This window comes from Pan paniscus, chromosome 9 (assembly GCF_029289425.2).
Source record: "Pan paniscus chromosome 9, NHGRI_mPanPan1-v2.0_pri, whole genome shotgun sequence".
NCBI lineage: Eukaryota > Metazoa > Chordata > Mammalia > Primates > Hominidae > Pan > Pan paniscus.
The window spans coordinates 95894691-95917042 of NC_073258.2; the positions used below are offsets into that span (position 1 = coordinate 95894691).

At 42.1% G+C, this 22352-nt stretch overlaps 1 protein-coding gene across 1 annotated transcript; it reads left to right on the plus strand.

Annotated features, from left to right (window-relative positions):
* Positions 1-9186: 9186 nt before the first annotated feature.
* On the plus strand, positions 9187-11103 carry KDM4F (lysine demethylase 4F). Its single transcript, XM_003828428.4, has one exon. It carries the CDS (start codon positions 9187-9189, stop codon positions 11101-11103), a length of 1917 nt encoding a protein of 638 aa, XP_003828476.4.
* Positions 11104-22352: the final 11249 nt, after the last annotated feature.

The window sequence follows — 22352 nt, forward strand, 5'->3', positions numbered from 1 at the left end:
TTATGATTTGACCTTGAATCCTGATATTAACACACCATACCAATCTGCCATAATCAATCCATCCTGGGTGGTGGAAATGATGGCCTCTGTACAGTTAAAGCTGTGGTTGAAGCCTGCGTGGCGTCACTAAGTTACTAAGGTAGCTTAAAGCTCAGCATTTTGTTTGTCACACATTTGTCTTCAAATATTCTGAAATATACTGGACTCGACCATACCAGACGTTTGAAGATTTGGAAAGAAAATACCAGAAGAACCTCAGCCTCCTATTTGATGAAAACAGTAAATAATGTAATCCTGGGCACATAGGAACAATTTAGGACTTTCTGGAATGTGAGGTTTTCATCGAAAAGAGTGTCAACACACCCTACCTGTACTTTGGCATGTGGACGACCACCTTTCCATAGCTCATGGAGGACATGGACCTTTACATCAACTACCATCACTTCAGAGAGCCCCTATATTGGTACGCAGTGCCCCAAAACCATAGTCGGCACCTGGAATGCTCAGTCAGGGAGCTTTTCCAGGTAGTTCTCAGGGTTATGAGGCCTTCCTGTGGCACTAGATGGCCCTCATCGTGCCCACCGTGCTCATGCAGAATGGGATTCCCTTCAATAGCATGAGTCAGGAGGCTGGAGAGTTGACAGTGACATTTCCCTATGACTACAACATAGGCTTCAACTGCAAAGAGACCATCAATTTAACCACCCAGGATGGGTAGATTATGGCAATATGGCCTCTCAGTGTAGCTGTGGGGAGGACAGGGTGGCCTTTTCCATGGACGCCTTCATGCACATCATGAAACCTGATCATTATGACCTATGGAAAAGCTAGCAAGATGGGGCCATTGTGGATCAAAGGGAGCCCAGGGTGCTGGCCAGCCAGGAGCTCATTACCTGGCAGGAGGACATTGCACCTGGCCTGAAGCTCCTCTGGACCTGACTTCTTCTAGGCCTGTGGTCCTGGATGGTGGGACCTACCACTGAGCCCATATGTACCAGTTGCAGTTTCCCTGGTTCCCCGTGGCAGCCCAGGAAACTGATGCCCATCCAAAGGTCATTGACCCCAGAGGCTCCCAAGAACACACCGTAGCCCACCATCTATCTTGGGTCTGCTTGCCCTGGTTCTCTGCCTGTCAACTGGAAGAGGTGGTCGTGGTGGTCTTCTTCAGGAACTAGGAGCTCAGGAGGGGATCCTCTAGTCTCCCACCAAGTGGCACAGCACACAGAGCTCTTGATCCTGGGGCTTTGCCCCTACTTGGGATGGAACTTTGATAGACAAGCCTGTATCTCTCATGCCTGCATCTCAGTATCCCATCAAGGCTTCCAGGAGCTGCAGTGACCCCATCTTCAACCTTTGGAGAAACTTTGGATCTGATGCTTTGATGTGTGCGTATCTGACATCCCCAGACAGCATGACACTGAACCACCCTGACTATGTTCCACTGATTCCTCCCAACATCATTATGATGCTGAGAAGATTCTCCAGAGATGCTGCTGGAGAGTGCAAGGCCCCTTGAACCTGGCTGAGGTTGTAGCAATGGACCATTCTTATACCTCTGGGGTCTTGGCCCCAACTGATGTTGTCAGAATATGCTGGGCCCTGACTCATCTCCTGGGGCTGAAGCAAGACAGTGCTGCACCTCTGAATTTGGAGCTATGTGCCTCTGATACATTATCTTAATCCTTTGAACCCATGGCTACTGAATATATTGCCAAATGTGGCTGTCCCTCTGACCATAACCTAACCCTACTAGCCAAAGAAGGCTCCACCCAAGCACAATTTGAGCCTGGGATTGTCTCAGTCTCTTTTACCTTGAAGAACTAATATATACCCAAGGCTACCAGAGCCTGTCTGCTGTTTATTAATTTTTCCTAGTGTGTATCTACCAAGTAAAGAAAGGAATATCCTGAAAACATATTTTAAAATCACTATTATAGAAGAGATAAACCTAAAGCTAAGTGATTCAGAATGATTGAAAAAAAAAAGAATGGGCAAAACTAGATCAAGGAAAATGCAAGCAAAAGAAAAGAGGGGTGGTAGATCTTAACATAAAATGAATAAATTTTAGGTATTTCATATAAGTGCAATGATATAATATCTTTTTATTTCTAGTTGTTTCACTTAGCATGGTGTCCTCAAGGTGCATCCATGTTGCAGCATGTGTCAGAATTTCCTTCATTTTCAAGGTTGAATAATATTGCATCATATGTATACACCACATTTTGCTTATTCCAATCATCCATGGATTGACACTTGGGTTGTTTCCTCCTTTTGGCTATGTGCATGCTGCTGTTATGAACACTGGTATAAAAGTATCTGTGTGAGTCCCTGGTAAAACCATTTTAATCATCTTTTAGAAGTTCCATATTCTTCCTTGGACATCATTAATATGCCTTTGCATCTGCCTTGACTGGAGATCTGATATATATCTGTAGTAAATTAGTTTTTAATATCATCTTAATTTCAAAAATTGTAATTAAATTAAATTTAAACACAATTAAAATGTTAGATTAAAAGTTAATTGTGTCACTTCTCATGAATTTGGGGAAACTTCTGACAGCAACATACCTTGTACTTCTCTACCAACTATATGCACACCAACATTTATTACTATGGGGGAGAATTCATGGATCTCTCAGTTCTATCCTATGTCCCAGGTTTAGGAGTCTAGAGTTTCTTTCAATATCCCCTTATCATGGATGTCTCCGTGGCTTTGAAACAGAATTTTCATTCTTCAAATAGTCAGTTAGAGCCTGGGGAAAGGTGTGCTCCACATCTTTTTATTCCTGCTAGTGGTAACTCACTATGGGTACCATGTGGCTCTGTGGGAAGCTGGGCATGGTGACCAGGTGGCTGTGTGGAGCCAGGAAGCTCTTGCCAAGCTCACAGCCAGCACTGTACATGCACTGAAGCTCACGGGATCCCTTTACCTGGCACAGGACGGGCAGTGCAAAGTTTGTGTGCTTCTCTCAGAGCGAGCGTGGGTGGGTAGTGGGCACTGCTTCTAGTGGGCTTCCTTCTTCCTGGCTTTCTGGTCTCAGAGGCTGCCAAAGTCCTGACTGTATCCACGTAGGGTGAGCGCTTGCCCAGAGAATCCAGAGGTGGGTGTCCCAGGCCCCTGTGCTGGGCTCAGGCAGTACTTGGGAGAGGGTTACCCAGGGAGTTTTCCGTGCTGGGGCTTGTGTTTCTAGGAGGAAATTGGGAGGGGCGGGCATGGGCTGCAGGGTCCAGAGAGGATTGTACCACAGAGGTGGAGAAGAAAGTCCTGGTAAAGTCTCATTTCCCTCCTCCTTTCCTCCTCAGAACAAGCTCCATGAGGACATGGTGCAGGCTTAGGGCCAGAAGGTTGAGATCTAGCTTAGAACCCATGTGAGTTTGATTAAGGAAAAATTATAGTTGGTAAGAAACAAGTTGGAGTAGTGTTTGAAAAACCAGAGAATTTAAGTCACTTTAGTGTGTTGAGGACAGAAAAGAAATGGACACATATACAGATATAGAAAACAAACAAGCTTAACAAGGTACAATGTATGCACCTGGTAACAGAGAATACTCACCTTTTTCAAGTGCTAATGAATGATTCACAAAATTAGACAATATATTAGGATGAAAACAAAACATCAATAATTTATCAAAAGAAAAAGAAAAAATCAATACCATGCAATAAAACTAGAAATTGGTTTTAAAAATAGAAAATGTAGAGATGCTTTTTTCTGAAAGGTGAACATTCTTTATTGGGCAAGCTTTAGATAAGACAAAAACACAAGCCAAAACAGCGAAATTCCACTGGCTTTTCAAAGCTGTGGGTTATTTGACATTGTTAATTCATTGGCTCAGTCCAATAAACAAGTCCTCACTAAGTAAGCAAGACAGTTTTTATCAGCAATGTGTGCTGTGCAGAAACTAAAACAGGATTAGATGACAGAGAAGAATGGGCAGGGGCTGCCTGAGCTGCGGGTTCCGGATGGATTCACAGAGCAGGAGACCTTTTTTGAGACCTAGTTGACCAAACGGAAAGTCCAGAGCAGAATTTTCCACTTGCAGGGAACAGCAAGTACAATAGACCTACCATGGAAATTAGTGATTTTCTTTTTCCAGGAATACAAAAGAAGCTTACTTGTGTCTCGGGCAGAGAGGGGAAGGGAGAGAGTCTGGGGACAGAACATGTAGAGCTTCATGTTTCAAGTTAAATGCATTATTTGGTGTTCCTTCAACTTGAAGTGAGAAGGCATCAGAAGCTTAAAACAGCAGTTGACAAGATGTGATTGACACATTTAAATAATCAGCTTAGTGGCTCTATGGAGAGTTTGCAAGTAGGAGAAGCAGTTTGACCATTTATAATACAAGTGAGAGTGACAGTTGCTTAGGCTTAATTGTTAGTTTTGAAATTGCATAGCCAGCCTCATCAACATAGTGAAACTCAGTTTCTGCAGAAGAAAGTTAAAAAAAAAATTACCTGGGTGTGGTGGCACATGCCCGTATTCCCAGCTACTCAGGAGGCTGAGAGAGGAGGATCACTTGAGCCTGGGAGGTCAAAGTTGCAGTCAGCCATGATTGCAGCACTGCAATCTAGCCTGGGTGACAGAGCCAGACTCTGTCTTTAAAACCAGCAACAAAAAGGAAGTGCACAAAAGTGGACGGAACATATTTTGGAAATTGAAAATGATAGTTTTCATACAGAAAGAAACATTCTGAGAAGAAAGCCACCTTGCTCGTTAAGTACTATCCGTAATAGGACCCTTCTTTTCTTCCCCTATCAGCATTTCAGTAGGAAATTTTAAAGTTAGAATAATCAGAAATTTGTGCTTCTCTAAAGTTTTCAATAAACAGCGGAAAAACCCATACCTTCCTGCCTCTTCCATTCATTCTGGCAACTTTGTCTTTCCTAATGTAACAAGAGAAGGAAGTTTATTCTTTGGAAAATTCAACCTGAGAGATGAACTCAGAGACTCCAGGCACAGAGGAGGATGGAGTGAGATGCCTGGCGGAAATGAGGTTAAAGCTAACACTGACATGGTGGAATCACAAGATGAAAGCATGCTGCATTCACAGGAAGGGAGTAGCCCTAGAGAGCTGCTGGACCCACAGCACATCTTGCATGACCAAGGAATAAACTTTTATGTGATAGGTAAAAGCCTCACTACCTCTGGACTGCAGTTGGCAGACAGCCTTCAGCTGCAGAGAGCTGCCTCACCCAAGGCCATGCCTCTTCCCAATTCGGCTGACATCCCATGACTTCCCGGTAGTGGAAGATAAAGCTTCACCATCTCTGCTCAACCCAGGACAACCTGCAAAGCCATTTGAGCTCCAGAGCTCCCTGCAGGATCGGCTGCCTATCTTTGGCCCTAACCCACAGATCAACATTTCCCTGTGCTCACACACCTGCTTCCCCCTCCTCCCTTTCTCAGATACAGATCCCAAGGACACTCTTTAAGAAAGATCTTGGTGCTGACATCTTAGAGTATGCTCTGTAGTAAACCTGACCTGCAAGTGTACTTTAGGTTTCTTTGTGTTTAAATGGCATATTTCCTTGAGAGAATAAAGATCAATCACCACCCTGCTGAAATTATATTCCTTCTTTGCATGGTTATTCAGTGATGTGAGGAGATTGAAATGGCCACTTGGGAATCTCAGCTTCCTATGTATGGCATTATTGTTGTGACTCCATTGAAAACATGTTCCTTTGAACACCAGAAGTCATGAGGACAAAAAGCAAACATCTTACATTGGCATGATGATTGAGTCCCTGTTTTATGCCTGGATTTACCGGAACCATGAACTCTGGCTCTGAGAGGAACAGTCTCATGTCCAGAGCAATGGTTTCTCACATGCATTGCTAGTGGGAATATGACATCATACAGCCCCTTTGAAAACTGTGTCAGTCTTCTATAAACTTGCACACTCATTTTGTCTCTGGCAAATCTCCTTCTAGGTATCTGCCCAACTGGTAAGAATGAAGAACTGTGAACAATCCATATATCTCTGAAAAGATGAGTAGAAAAACTATAGTGTATTAAAATATTATTCATCAATTGAAAGGAGTGAACTGTTGGTGCATGCAACAGGATAGATGATCTCACAAACATCCCATATGGGAAAAGTAGCAAAATCCAAGTGAATACTTACTGTATGATTCCATTCCTATTCATTCCCAAATCAGGCCATACTCCCCTGTAATCATAGAACTTAGAAAGTGGTTGCCTCTAGTGGCGAGTTGGGATTGGCTGGAAAGCTTCTGTCCTGCGAGAATCCTATGGGGCTGTGCTAATGTTCTACATCTTTTATGTGTTGATTACATGGGTGTATATAATTTTTAAAACTCACTAAAGTGGAGACCTAAGATCTATGTGTTTTACTACCTGTATCTTAAACTGGAGAAAAGCAAATAGGAGACAAGACAAGGGCAGCTAGAAAAGTAAGAACCATCTTACTAAATTCTAGAAAGCTCAATCTTGGGTTAGCATGCCAGGCAAGTAGTTGTTTACTCTATTTTTTGTTGTTTTTATTGTACCATTATTTTTCACCGTTTCTTTCTTTTTATGAATGCATTTGATCCTCGGTTGGTTGAATCCACTGCTGCTGAACCCAGAGGATATGGAGGCCTGACTGCCTTCTGTGACCAAGATATCTATTCATAGACAGGAGTACATGTGAGCCCCAAGCGCTATCCATGTCCAAGCATTTTCAGAGCAACATTTTTTGTAAGAGGTCAAAAGTAGAAAGGAACTAAATACCCATTAAAAACGCAAACATTTATACCATTGAATAAATTACAGCAAGGAAACAAGACAAAGTACAGCTGCACAGAAGAACATAGATGAGGGAAATGCCACACAAAAAATACATGAAAATACATAAAACACAATTTTATGTATATTTATATAGGGTCATAACATTTTCAAAATAGACAATATTTTAATTAATTTAATTTGTTTAGAATTCTTAGGAAAGAGAGCTTTGTCACTTCTCAGCTGTTTGTTTACTTAATCTTTAATTTATATCAGTATGAACTCATAGATATTTATTTCATATTTTGGATTATAATTCAATTTACATATTTTCTTGCTCAATTTGTTGGAGATTTGGCCATTGGGAATTGTTTTCCTTCTGTCCCACTGGAAGTAACCGCATTTTTTATTGTGTGTATTTACGGAGTTTTTATTTTCCATGGCTACAAATGCTTTGGGCTCTTTCTGTATATTACTTGCCCAGGTCTAGAAAGTGTTCTTTATCAATACTTCCACTTATGTATTTTTTCTTTAAAAAACTATCAGATTTTAGTTTTATTAATCACCTTTTAGTATACATTTTCCCTTTTATCTTTCTATCATTACTTCTATCTTTCATTTTCTTCTGCAGAATTTTGTTCCATTTTGTTTTTACTCACTGCTTGAGTTCAACGTGAAGATCAATAGGATTTTAGAAATGTGCATATTAATTTTCAAATAAATATGGATTCAAATAAATTTGGATTCAGGTTTTGTATTGTTGACTTTCAATTTCATTTCATTTTGGCCAGTATATTCATTTAATATAATTTTTATTTGATATTTACTTTGTAGTCCTATATTGGTAAATTTATCTATTATAAATGTTACCTATGTACCGAAAAGCATTTCACATTTGGTTTTTAATTGTTACAATCTCTATCCTCAAAGTTCTTAAGCTTGTACATATTACTAAACATTAATTTTCTGCTCTACCTTATTGGTTTCTGAAAGGATAATGTTAAACACACACACACACACAACTCCCAGCACGATTGCAGATTTTACTATTTGACCTTACAACAACTCTCAGTCTTGGCTTCAGTGTGTCACTGTTGTGTGGTTAGGTGCATAAAGTTCATTCCTATAATATTTTCCTATGAATTTTTTTTCGTTAACTATAAAATGTCCCTCTTGAATCTTATATATACACTGGATATTAACGTTGTTACCCTCGGTTTCTTTTAGTATTTATTTAGATTCCCTGTTCCCATAACTTGACTTTTAATCACTTAGCATTGTTATAGGATTTAAATGTAAAACAAAAGGGAGGGGCACAAACGGGTGGGATGCCTAATCTGGACCCAGCCCAGTGATTACATTAGCTGGGCACTGATTGGGTTAGGATGCCGCCCAGGTATAAAGCCAGGGTCTTTGCAACGTGGGGCTGCATTTGGAGTTCAGCTATCAAGAGGAAACCTTCTCTCTGGGTCCTGGAGTATTTTCATCAGGACTTGTGAGTTTTTGGTGGAAGTTAGGTCATTTTATTTCTCTGTTGGAGCACTTTTTGATATTTGTCCTACTGAGAAAATTATTCTCACTCAAGTTGCTCGTAAGTTTCAGTTAAAATTTTTAAAACATCTCAGCAAGATTTTTAGCTATGCCCCCTAAGTTATCTCAATTGTTTCATTTGTATTTTCTTTTCTCTTCATGCCTGTGGCTTTTTACTTCTCACCATCTTTTTGAAAAGTCAAGTTTTAGCTTTTTGTCATCATTCCTATTGGAGGTTCTGTTTCCTTTTGCAATGGTTTCTGCTTGTGTCTTTATTTTCATTGTTTCCTTTGATGTTAATGCATCCAGTTTCTTGAGTGGATTGCTTAATTCATTGCTTTGCAAACTTGATCATTTTTGCTCTTAGTTTGATTAGATGCTGCTCTTTTTCTGTTTTATTATTTGACCTTATATCCTGATGTTAACACAGCATACCCTTTAGTTTAGCTTAATACTAGCTGAGTATTTCTTTTGTCTGGTTATACATGTATCTTCAAATATTCTGTATTTTGTGTTGTTGCTTAGGTTTACTGATTTGATTTCCTAGAAGAGACGCCCGGGTACAGTGGAGTTACCAGCAACTGGGGCACCCAAGCCTGAGAATCAAGAGAAGCCTCACAGTGACACCCCCAACTGAGGAAACTCACAGAGCTGCAGGTGGAGCTGGGACTCCAGCTGGGGCGCCTGCCCCACTGGGACATATTCTATTTTCTTTGGACAAAAAAATACTGACTACAGCAGAGTCCCCCTGGGAAGTCAGAAGCCTCTGAAAGATCTCACTTGTTCAAAAGTTCAAGTGTGAATTACTCCCTCACAGATAAACCAAAGTATTTTGAAAAAACAAAGCAGAGAAAAGAAATTCCTCCCCAGCACTCTCAGGCATTTAGAGGACACCGAAGAACTTGGGAGTCAGCTCTTCTTGTGTGCAGCCATGAAGTCTGTGCACTCCAGTCCCCAGAACACGAGTCATACCATCATGACGTTTTACCCAACCATGGAAGAATTTACAGATTTCAACAAATATGTTGCTTACATGGAGGCCCAAGGCGCACACCAAGCTGGCCTCGCCAAGGTAATTCCACCCAAGGAATGGAAAGCCAGAAAGACTTATGATGATATCGAAGACATCTTAGTAGCCACTCCCCTCCAGCAGGTGACCTCTGGGCAGGCAGGTGTGTTTACTCAATACCATAAAAAGAAGAAAGCCATGACCGTGGGGAAGTATCGCCGCTTGGCAAACAGTAAAAAATATCAGACTCCGCCACACCATAATTTTGCAGATTTGGAGCAACGATACTGGAAGAGCCACCCCGGTAATCCACCAATTTATGCTGCTGATATCAGCGGCTCCTTATTTGAAGAAAGCACTAAACAATGGAACCTAGGACACCTGGGAACAATTCTGGACCTGCTGGAGCAGGAATGTGGGGTTGTCATCGAGGGTGTCAACACACCCTACCTGTACTTTGGCATGTGGAAGACCACGTTTGCTTGGCACACGGAGGACATGGACCTTTACAGCATCAACTACCTGCACTTTGGGGACCCCAAAACTTGGTACGTGGTGCCCCCAGAACATGGTCAGCGCCTGGAATGCCTGGCCAGGGAGCTCTTCCCAGGCAATTCCCGGTGCTGTGAGGGCTTCCTGCGGCACAAGGTGGCCCTCATCTCGCCTACAGTTCTCAAAAAGAATGGGATCCCCTTCAATCGCATGACTCAGGAGGCTGGAGAGTTCATGGTGACCTTTCCCTATGGCTACCATGCTGGCTTCAATCACGGCTTCAACTGCGCAGAGGCCATCAACTTTGCCACTCCACGATGGATTGATTATGGTAAAGTGGCTTCACAGTGTAGCTGTGGGGAGGCGAGAGTGACCTTTTCCATGGATGCCTTCGTGCGCATCCTGCAACCAGAGAGCTATGAGCTCTGGAAACACAGGCAAGACTTGACTGTTGTGGATTACATGGAGCCCAGGGTTGCAGAAAGCCAAGAGCCGAGCAACTGGAGGGAGGACATAGCACTTAGGAGAGCTGCTCTGGGCCTGAGGCATCTCCGGAACCACATAACCAGCTGTCCCACACGGACTGCGGCCCCAAGACTCTGTTACAACCCAAAGGGCGGTGGTACTGATGCTGTGCCTGGATCTGCAATCCAAACCCTGGAGACGTCAGCCTGGGTTCTTCCCCCTTCCACTGGAAGGTGGGGTCCTTGTCATGGCTGTGGTCGTGGTCGAGGTCGTGGTCGAGGCCGTGGTCGTCGTCCTCGAGAACTGGGGACTGAGGAGACAATTGTTCAGTCTGCAGCTAAGAGGCGCCTCTCAGTGGGGACAGGGAGCAGAGCTCCAGGCCGCAAACCTCAGCTCCAGTTCGACGATGAAGCTTTGACAGACAAACCCGCACCTTTGAGCAGTGGCCTTCCGCATTTTACAAAGGCTTCTGGCTGCTGTTGTGCCCCTGATCTTCAACCCCTGGGGCCCCCACTGGATCCTGATGAACCCATGCACCCTGGCCCCTGCCTGTTATCCCTCGACAGCACTGCTAGTAGTCTTCCTCTTGTTGTCCCTATGACTCCTCCCAGTGTCACTGTGCCTTTGATTACATTGTCCAGGGACACTGGTGGAGACTGGAAATCCCCGGTGAATCTGGCCAAGGTTGTAGCAATGGACCATTCTTATGCCTCTAGGGTTCCGGTCCCAACTAAGTTTTCCAGGATCTCCTGGGCCCCTGACTCATCTGCTGGGGTTAAAGCCAGACAGAGATATGCCACTGAATTTGGAGATATTTTCCTCCAATGCATGATCAATCATCTGGACCCATGGCCATTGAATATGGTGTCAAATGTCAAGTGATATCTACTTCTTATCCCAACCCCAGGAATCAGAGAAGATTCCTGCCAAGCACAATTCTGGCCTGGGCCTCTCCACAGTGAAGATTCTTTACCTCCAATAACTGACGAATTTCCAAGGCCCCCAGATGCTGTCTCCAATTGTGACAACCAGGGCTCCCAGAGGTCATTGAATTCCCCACCCCAAAGGTTGCCGTAGGATGTTGTAATATCTCTCAGGGACTCACTGTCTCCTCCTAATCATTGTGCCTGTGGACTTCACCATGGCCAGATGCCACAGACAGCACTTGTTGCTTTTGTGCCCTCAGGATACCTCCCTTACAGTGCTATGGGTCCAGATCCCACAGTAATTTGGACTCACATTGGATGATGCTGAGAATCTCACTGAATCCCTCATTTTTACCTTCCATTTGGTCCTCTGTTTCTCTGGCCCTGGATTCCACTGGACATTGCTACATCCTCAGGGAGTTTTGGGGCTTCTCACAATCCTTCAACTGCAACATGCACTCCACCCCAGGCCACCATCCACTGTACATGCACAAAACTAGACCTGTAGACCAACTGAGTTTGCTAGCCATTCATGGCCCCAGAGATATTTTGTAATGTTTTTGATATGTATTAAATTTGCTATCTCTAGTGTGTATCTGCAAAGAAAAAAAATCCTTAATACATGTTTTTAATATTAGAATTATATAAAAGATGTATCAAAAAAAGTGATGAAGAAAAGTGATTGAGATAAAGGAATGGCAAAAGTATACCTAGGAAAGAACAAACATAAAAGTAGAGTCACAGATCTTAATATCAGTCTAAGCTGAATGAAGACCAAAGATACATAGAAGACTTCTCTTCAATGTAAAAGGCTAAATTTCACAATGCAGCAGTCATGAATATTGAAGTAAGTTTGATAAAGTATGACTTACATAAAACAGAAAGAGACTTATTAAACACAGGCACATTGAAGTCACTGACATGGTTTAAATCTCATGTGGAACTGTAATCCCCAGTGTTGGATTTAGGGCCTGGTGGGAGGTGATTGGATCATGGGGGCAGTTTCTCGTGAACTGTTTTGCACCATCACCCTGGTGTTGTTCTCCCATTAGAATTCTCACAAGATCTCATTGTTTAAAAGTCTGTAGCATGGCTGGGTGTGGTGGCTCATGCCTATAATCCCAGCACTTTGGGAGGCTGAGGCGGGCGAATCACCTGAGGTCAGGAGTTTTATACTGGCTTGGCCAACATGGTGAAAACCCATCTCTACTAAAAATACAAAAATTAGCTGGGCATGGTGGTGGGCACCTGTAATCCCAGCTACTTGGGATGCTGAGGTGGGAGAATCACTTGGACCTGGAAGGTGGAGGTTGCAGTGAGCCAAGATCATGCCACTGCACTCCAGCCTGGGTGACAGAGTGAGACTCCACCTCAAAATAAATAAATAAATAAATAAATAAATAAATAAATAAATAAAGTGTGTAGCACCTCCCCCTCATCTTTCTTCTTTCGGCTCCAGACTTATAAGATGTGCCTGCTTCTCCTTCATCTTCTGCCATGATTGTAAATTTCCTGAGGCCTCTCCAGAAGCAGAAGCTTCTATGCTTTCTGTATAGCCTTCAGAACCATGACCCAAATAAAACTGTTCTACATAAATTACCCAATCTCAAGTATTTTTCTTACAGCAATGAGAGAACGAACTGATACAGCAAATTGGTACCAGGAATAGTAATTGTTACAAAGATTTCTGAAAATGTAGAAGTGGCTTTGGAATTGGGTAATCAGCAGAGGTTGGAAGAGTGTGGAGGGCCCAGAAGACTATAGGAGGTTGAGGGAAAGTTTGGAACTTCCTAGACACTTGTTATATTGTTGTGACCAAAATCATGATAGTGATATGGAAAATGAATTCCAGTGTGAGTAGGTCTCAGATTGAGAAGAAGAATTTATTGAGAACTGGAGCAAAGTTTACTTCTGTTATGTGTTAGCCAAGAGGTTGGCTGCACTGTGCCCCTTTCTAAGGATCTGTGGAACTTTGAACTTGAGAGTGATGATTTAGGGTATCTGGCAGAAGGAATTTTTAAGCAGCAAAGAGTTTAAGATCTGGCCTGTCTGCTTCTAACAGCGTAGGCTCACATTCATGAACAAAGAAATGACCTGAAAGTGGAACTTATATCCAGTTCCAGTGAAGCAAAGTACAAAAGGGCAGCAAAATGTAAAAGTTTAAGAAATTTGCAGCCTGGCCATGTAGCAGAAAAGCACATTTTTAGGGGAGGAATTCAAGCTGGCTGCAGAAATTTACATCACTAAAAGGAAGGAAAGTATTAATAGCCAAAATATTAAGAAAAACATCTTGAAGGCATATCAGAGACCTTCGTGGCAATGCTTCCCATCACAAGCCTGGATGTCTAGGAGGACAGAATGGTTTTGTGGACCATGCTTAGAGCCCTGCTGTCCTGTACAGCCTGTGGACACTGCTGCCTGCATCCCAGTTGCTCCAGCTCTAGCTGTGGCTCAAGGGGCCCAGGCAGAGCTCAGACCATTGCTTCAGAGTGTGAAAGCCATAAGCCTTGGAGGCTTCCACGTGGTGTTAAGTCCAAGGGTGCACAGAATGCTAGAATTGAGGGTTGAGAGCTTCTGCTTAGATTTCAGAGGATGTATGGAAAAGCCTGCATGTGCAGGCAGGAGTCTGCTGCAGGGGCAAGGGTCTCACAGAGAACCTCCACTATAGTGGTACAGAGCAGAAATGTGAGGTTGGAACCCCCACACGGAGTCCCCACTGGGTACTGCCTAGCAGAGTTGTGAGAAAAGGATCACTCTCCTCCAGATCCCTGAATGGTAGACCAACCAGCAGTTTCCACCCTACTTCTGGAAAAGCTGCAGGCACTTAACACAAGCCCATGAGAGCAGCTGCAGGGGCTGAACCCTGCAAAGACACAGGAGCACAGCTATGCAAGTCCTTGGGAGTACACACCATGCACTATTGTGCTCTGGATATGAGACATGGAGTCCAAGGAGCCTATTTTGGAAGTATACGATTTAATGTCTGCCCTGCTAGGTTTCAGACTTGCTTGGGGTCTCTAGCTTCTTTCTTTTGGCCGATTTCTCCCTTTTGGAACAGGAGTCTTTACCCAATGCCTGTACCCCCACTCTATCTTGGAAGTAATTAACTTGTTTTTGATTTTACAGGCTTATAGTCAGAAGGGATTTGCCTTGTCTCAGATGAGACTTTGGACTTTGGACATTTCCGTTAATGCTGAAATGAGTTAAGACTTTGGGGAACATTTGAGAAGGCATGATTATATGTTGCAGTGTGAGAAGGGCATGAGATTTAGGAGGGGGCCAGGGGAGGATTGATATGGTTTGGATCTGTGTCCCTACTCAAATCTCACGTAGAATTGAAATCCTCAGTTTTGGAGATGGGCTCTGGTGGGAGGTGATTGGCTTGTAGTGGTGGTTTCTCATGAATGGTTCAGCACCATCCCCCTAGTGCTGTTCTTGTGATAGAGTTCTCACAAGATCTTGTTGTTTAAAAGTGTGTAGTACCTCCCCCCGGCCTTCCTCCTGCTCCCACCATGAAAGATGTGCCTACTTCCCCTTTGCCTTCCATCATGATTGTAGGTTTCCTGAGTCCTCCCCCAAACCAGACACTGCTATGCTTCCTGTACAGTCTGAAGACCTGTGAGCCAATTAAACCTCTTTTCTTTATAAATTACCTGGGTATATTCTTTATAGCAAAGTGAGAATGAACTAATATAGCCACCTTATTCATCCAAGCCAGAAAAAATAGAGAAACCTAAGGATATGAAAAACTTAGACAACATTAACAATAAGGTAGAATTGACAAACCAGATGATAGAAAATACTTCCTCTCTTCAGGTGCTGTTGACAGCTATTGTGATACCTCTGGTTCTTCTTAGTTTAAAATAAATTAAACAAGAGACATACAGCAAAAGAAGAACAGCATAGAGTAATTTATTGTGAAAGAAAAATAATATTTTGAAAGTTAAGTGCAGAATAGACTGTACACACTGAGAGGGAAGGAATTCAGGGAGGGCTGCTTGTTAGGGTGAGACAGCATTGATTATTGCTGGAGAAACCCCCATTATGGGAGTTTTACATGGTTATTCATAAGGAGGTGGTAACAGGTGTTACTAGTAAGCAGGTCCTGATGGTCTTCTGTACATATACAGTAGCTGTACATGCTTATTCATACATCCCATGTCTCATTAGCATCTTAAATCTCCACCCATGGGTGTGTTTTTTACTATTGTAATGAGCAAAAGATCAGTTTGAGGACAGGTAAAATCAAAATGTGCACGCTCTCTGGAAGGGAAAGTCCCTACTAAAGATAGCTTTGCTTGAGTGAGCTCAGTTACAATATGACTGCTAAGGCTTATTGTATTGGCTCTATGGTCACCACGGTCACTGCATCCCAAGTATATGTCAGGTCCTTGACAATCTATCCTGCCAAAGAATCAATCACAAAATTTGACAATATATCAGTGTGAATAGAAAATATCAATATCTTCTTTAAACAAAATGAAAAAAATTCAAACATTCTGAATTATCATGCAATAAAATTTGAAATATTTTTGAAAGTCAGAAAATGTAAGGTCCTTTTCCTGGTAGGTTAAATTTTTTTTATTGAATGGATCTTAGATTTGAGGGAAGCACAAATCATAAAAGCCAAATTTCCACAAAACAATAAATATCTATTAAGAATATGAACTGTAGAGCAAGATAGCCTGATTTTGAATTCCAGCTTCTCTTACCAGCTAGTGTGACCTTGAAAATTACTTAATGACTCAGTTTCCTCAATGTAAAATGGAGATAGCACCTACCTCATGTGTTTAGTTGACAGTTCTATGAGTGAATATAGTAATTTGTTAATGCCAATGCCTGGAATACAATAAACATTTACTGTAGTGTTTTCAAATTTAAAACTTAATAACATACAAAAAGGAATATATGAGATTCATTTAGAATAGTGCTGAGGGGAAAACTTGCAGCCTTAATTATTTTCTTCATCACATTCAAATAATAAAATTAACTGGATTAAGCTTCTGATTTACAAGTTAGGAAAAGATCAATTATATGAAATTAGCAAGAAGGAATTGATATGCATATACATAGAAAATGAGTCAGAATAACTGTAAAATAATAAATCAACATAAAGCTCCAATGATATGGATTTTTTAAGAAAAATTAACTTACTACATAGGAAGTTTAAGACATAAATTTCTGTGTATGAAATACAGAAAGATGGCGGAAGATCTGACTCTTCAAAAATGCCAAGGATTAGACAATTTCACAGAGGAATTGTGTGAAAATTTTATTTCAAGTATAAATAGGCCTTTAAAATGAGAAAAAATTCAAGCCTTAAAATAAGCACATCATTGACAGAAAATCCTGATGAATTACAGAATGAGAGAAAATGATGGACAAAACTTATTGATGAACATCAATGTAAAAATTTTAACTTAAATATTAGCTAAGAGAATCTAAATAAATTAAAAGAATGACATACAATGACTACATGGGGTTTATTGCAGGAAGGCAGTGATGGGTTAAAGAAGGAAATCTAGAAATATAATTTATCCTGTAAATACAACCAGAAGAAAAGTTATATGATCATGTTTATAGATGTTGATAGGCATTTGATATAATTCAACAGTCTTGTTTTACACACACCCACAAGGAAGCAATGAATCCTTCCTTAAAATAAAATTCAAAAATTCTCTATCTACTAGTTAGCTATTTTAGACCCAAGCCAGCATTTTCCTTAATGTGAGGTATTTGAGGCATTTCAGTCAATAATTTATGGAATTAGTGCTGTTAACCACTGCAAAAATTTTTAGAGCTATAATTAATGGAAGGGAAGAGACAAAATTTATTTTGTTGTAGTTGTAGTTGATAAGGCTGAATGCAGGGAAAACTCAAGGAGGGGGCTAAATATCTAAATGGCTTCCCTATGGCCACCATGCTGACTTCAGCCATGGCTTCAATTTCAAGGAGGCCATGAATTTTGCCACCATGTGATAAGCAAAGTGGCCTCAGTGCAGTGGTGAGGAAGCCATTGTGATCTTTTCCCTGGATGCTGTCATGGGCATCCTGCAACCCAAGTGCTATGAGCTGTGGAAACCCAGGCAAGAGGGATTAGTTGCAGACCCCATGGAATCCAGGGCACAAGCCAGCCTGGAGATGCCCACCTCGTAGAAGATCCAAGTGCCTGAGAGGGCTCTCTGGACTGAGGCACCACCTGTGTCACCAGGGCCATGACCCACTCAGCCTATGACCTCCAGCTGTGGTGCCTGTTGCCTCACATTTCTGTGCCCAGTGTTCCTGTGGCCAATTTAGCCTGCAGTGATGCTTCCTAGCCCAGGACCTTAGCTTGGACCCACTGCCCACCCTGGCTTTGTCAACCTTGGTCTGAACCTTTCAACTGGTAGATGTGGTTGTGGTCCTTATCCTTTGTAACTGGGGGTTCAGAAGCCAATCCTCCAGGCTCCATCTGGCCAGGAGGTGCCTTTTGGTGGTCACAGACTGCACACCTCCAGGCCCTGAACCTAAGCCTCTGCCTACAGACGCAGCTTTGATGGATAGGCCTGTACCACTGAGCCCAGGATCCAGCATCCTGCCAAGGATTCTGGGTGCTGCTGGAGCCCCGCCCCTGTGCCCATGGTCAGCTTTTATATCCCACTGCTCTGCTCTGTGGGGGCTTCCTGAGATTGGTCACATTTACAACTCAGAATTTTCGCAAATTTTCAGGCCACTAAAATTGCAGTGCCTCCCAGTGCTTAGCTCCTGTGGTGAGGCCCCGGGCACTGCTGAGTGCAAGGTGGTTACCAAATTCACTATACTTTCTTCATCCTCTCAGACACTGTACTATCTTGAGACTTCTACTTCTGCGTCACCAGCTGAGATTTCATCCACTGGACATGAGTATCTCTGAGAACGAGGTCTTCCTGGGTTTGCCGAGAGCTCATCTACCCCAGTGTCCCAAACTCTGGACCAACTCTAGAGGCTGCTGAACCTCTGAAGAATTTGGAGTGTGGTTCCCCTTCAGTCTTCTTCCCTTATCTCTCCCTCCCTCCCTCAACTCTCCCCTTCTTGCAAAACTAGCCTTTTATGGCCAATTAGGTCAATAGAGTCAGAAAAAAAAGCATCATATTTCTAAGTCATTGAGATATTTACAATGTGATATCGCCAGTATTTGTTCACAAATATATTAAAGGTCACCAACATGTAAAATCTGACTTTCTTTCTAATATTGTAATTTCAAAAACATTGCAGGAAGAGGTTATTCTCCATGCATTTTTCTTCACAGTTATTTGAGAACATTTCAGGCAACACTTATGAATATTTTATGGGCTGGTTACATTTTGTGGTGGTGAGTGAGCTCAGCATATGGTTATGAGGTTCTGGCTGTCTGGCTGTGTGGGAGCACTGGGTTGCAGTTATGCTTTGAGGATAGCTTGGTAGGACCAGCCTGGCACTCAGCCAAATAGCAGGACCCAAGTTGCTGGGAAAGATGAGCAGCCCTAGGATAAAAGTGCCATCATCTGACTCTCTTCTCTCCCAGGCTCCAAGCTGTGTGCATATTTCACACTGGTAATTCATTGACTCAGCCTAATAAATAAACCCCCAAACAAGTGAATAAGACAGTTTCAGTCAGGAATGTGTGTTGTGTAGGAACTAAAGCAGGATTGGACGACAGGGCAGAATGGGCAGAGGCTGGCCAAGCCGCTGGTCCAGGAAGGCTTCAGAGAATAGGAGATCTTCTGGGGCCCCAACTGAGAAAAATAAGAAGGTCCATACTGGGATTTTCCACCTGCAGGGAACTGTAAGTGCAATAGGCCTAATATAGAACTTGGTGAGTTTGTTTTTCCAGCAATACGATAGAGGCTTATTTATATCTGGGGCACATAGAAGAAGAAGAGGCGGAGATCAGACCACTTAGGCCCTGTGACTTATGTTAATTGCATTATTGGGTAGTCTATCAACTTGAATTGAGAAGGCACTGGAAGTGTAAAACAGCAGTGAAGATGTGATTTATACATTTAAACAATCAGTTTAGTTGCTCTGTGGAGAATGTGCCAGAAGGAGAAACAGACCATCTAAAAGTGAGAGTGACAGTTGCCTAGACTCAATTGTTCATATTGCAAATGCACAGAAGTGGACAAATTCAAAACTTATTTTTGAAATTGAAGGTGATAGTTTTGGATGTAGAAGGAAACATTCAGAGAAGCAAGCCACCCCTCCCCTTAGTACTACTCTTGCTTAACTGCCCTTACAGAATGTTATTAAGGCTCCAAAGTTGAAGCACCAGGCAATTTGAGGGCTAAAGTAAAAAACAATTGGTGCTTGCCTGAACTTCTCAATAAAGAACAGAAAAACATAAATTTTCTTGCCTATCTCACTCATTCAGACAACTTTGTCATTTCTAATGTAATAAGAGATGGAAGTTTATTCTTTATAAAATTCAAGCTGAGAGGCTGAACGCAGAGTCTCCAGGCACACAGGAAGATGGAGTGAGTTGCCTGGCTGAAAAGGGGCTAAAGCTAATACTGAGATGGTGGAACCACAAGATGAAAGCATACTGGATTCACTGGAAGGGAGAAGCCCTAGAGAACTGCTGGACCTACAGTACACCTTGTGTGACCAAGGAATCAATTTTTATGTGATAGGAAAAAGCCTCATTGGCCCTGGAATGCAGGAGGCAGACAGCCTTCAGCTGCAGAGAGCTGCCTTACCCAAGGCCATGTCTCTTCCGAGTGTAGCCCACATCCAATGACTGCTCAGTGCTGGAGCATAAAGCTTGGCCATCTCTGCTGAACTCAGGACAATCCTGAGGCCATTTGAGCTCCAGAGTCCCTGAAGGATCGGCTGACTATCTTTGGGCATAAACCACAGATCAACTTTTCTCTGTGCTCAAACCTGCTTCCTATACCTCCCTTAGTCAGATATTGATCCCAAAGGCACTCTAAAGATCTTGGTGCTGAAGTCTTAGAGTCTGCTCTGTAGTGGACCTGACCTGCAATTGTACTTTAGGTTTCTTTGTGTTTCAAAGGCATAATTTCCTTGAGAGAATAAAGATTGGTCCCCCTGCTGAGAAATTATAATCCTTCTTTGCATGGTTATTTAGGGATGTGAAGAGATAGAAATGGCCATGAGATAGAATCTCAGCTTCCAATGTATGGAACTATTGTTGTGACCCCCATTGAAAACATGCCACTTTGAACACCAGAAGTCACAAGGACAAGAAGCAAACATCTGATCTTTGGCATGATGGATCAGTCCCAGTTTTACACCTCGATTTACTAGAACCATGCGCTCTGGCTCTGAAAGAAACAGTTCCATTTCCAGAGCAACTGACTCTCACATGCATTGCTACTGCGAATGTACCATCATACAGCCCCTTTGAAAAACCGTTTGTCAATGTTCTATAAGCTTAAGCACTCATCAATCCATAGCAGTTCTCCTCCTAAATACCTACACATTTTATAAGAATCATGAACTGTGGATAATTCATATATCTCTGAATATATAAATAGAAAAACTCATAGCTTATTAAAACTTGTAGCTTATTGAATATTATTCAGCAACAAAAAGGAATGTATTGCTGGTATATGCAACAGGAATAGCTGGATCTTACAAACATCAGATTTGGAAAACAAGCCAGATCCAAAGTGAAAACCTATTGTATATTTTCATTCATACTCATTGCAAATATAGACCAAAGTAAGCTGTGGTCATCGAGTTTAGAACGTGATTGCCTCTGGTGGGAAGCAGGGATTGACTGGAAAGCTCCTGGCATGAGAGAATGTGATGGGGCCATGGGAATGTTCTACATCTCCTTTTGGGTGATGATTACATGGGTGTATATGAATGTTAAAAGTCACTGATGTGGAGACCTATGGTGTATGCATTTTTATTGCGTGTATTTTAAACTGGAGAAAACTGAACAGGAGACAAGACAGGAGCAGCTGGAAAAGTGGGAACCATCTTAAGAAACACTGGAAAGCTGAATGCTAGGCTGGCAGAGAGAAAACCTGGAGGGCAATGGAATCCCCAAGGCAGAACCAAAAGGAATCAAGATTTTGTGACACCAGGTACCTCCAGAGTTGGAAGTAAAAGTGAGGCTAAACACAGAGATTTTGATAAAAATCTGTTGGAGAAGTTTCTTTAGTTCCTTGGGTCAGCTCCATCAAGTTAGCATCTGGATGACTACTTCCACCAACGACTTCCACTCATCTTTCAGTGGAAAATGAGACTTTCTCGCTCCTATATTCCAGGTGAGAATTGGAGGTTGCTAAAATTAGGTGATGAAGTTGGATTGTGGACATAAAAGTGCAGGAAAGAAAGGGATTCTGACAATTTCTGGAGATGGTAGCTTGGCTCACGTTCCAACTTGGAATGTGAGAACTGAATTTCTGCTTGTTATCTTCAGCAGCATCACAATCTTATCCTAGGCAGATAGATGCCCTGGAATGGCTATCATTAAAAAAAATCTTGGATAGTAAAAGAAAAGAAACATAAACACACAAATAACTTGTAGAAAATATTACTCCTATTGTCCTCCTGTTTCTATTCAGCTACTTTCATAAATATTTTACATTCTCTTGCCAAATAAGAGCAAGCAATAGTACAGCTAAACTTGCTTCTGAATTAGTCTTCTGGAAAGTTCAGGGAGTTAGGGGTGGCTGTGCAGGGCTTCTTCAAGCAATTGCAATTAGAATTCTATGTTACTTCATCTGACAATCTCAATTTGGGTCACTCTTCTTTGTAAAATTTGCCCATATCTAGCTGTTTGCCCATGTCCAATCATAAGCTTTTGCTATTCTGTACTGTTTTGTTTTGGAAAATCAAGGAACATTAATAATGAAAATTATCTAAAAGCAAGTATAGAGCCATCTTTGTCCTCTCCCATGACCTTTGTTCCTTCATTTCTGAAGGCTTCTCTTCATTTCTGAGAAATAACAATTATGAGTTCGATGCATATTCTTCATGTTTATAGTTGGAAGTCTACAGAGCCAAGATGATATGTCAGGTTTGGTTTTAACAACTTCTCTTCCACCTGCTACCTATTTAAAAACTCAATATTACAAGGCCTGAACAGATTGCTACGTATATAGATCCTAGTGACTCCAACAGAGTCAATAGACCTGTGTAATTTTTTATTTTATTCATTCCCCTGCTGATGGACATGTAGATTATTTCCACATCTTTGTTATGTCAAACAACACTTTCTTGAACAGCTGTGTG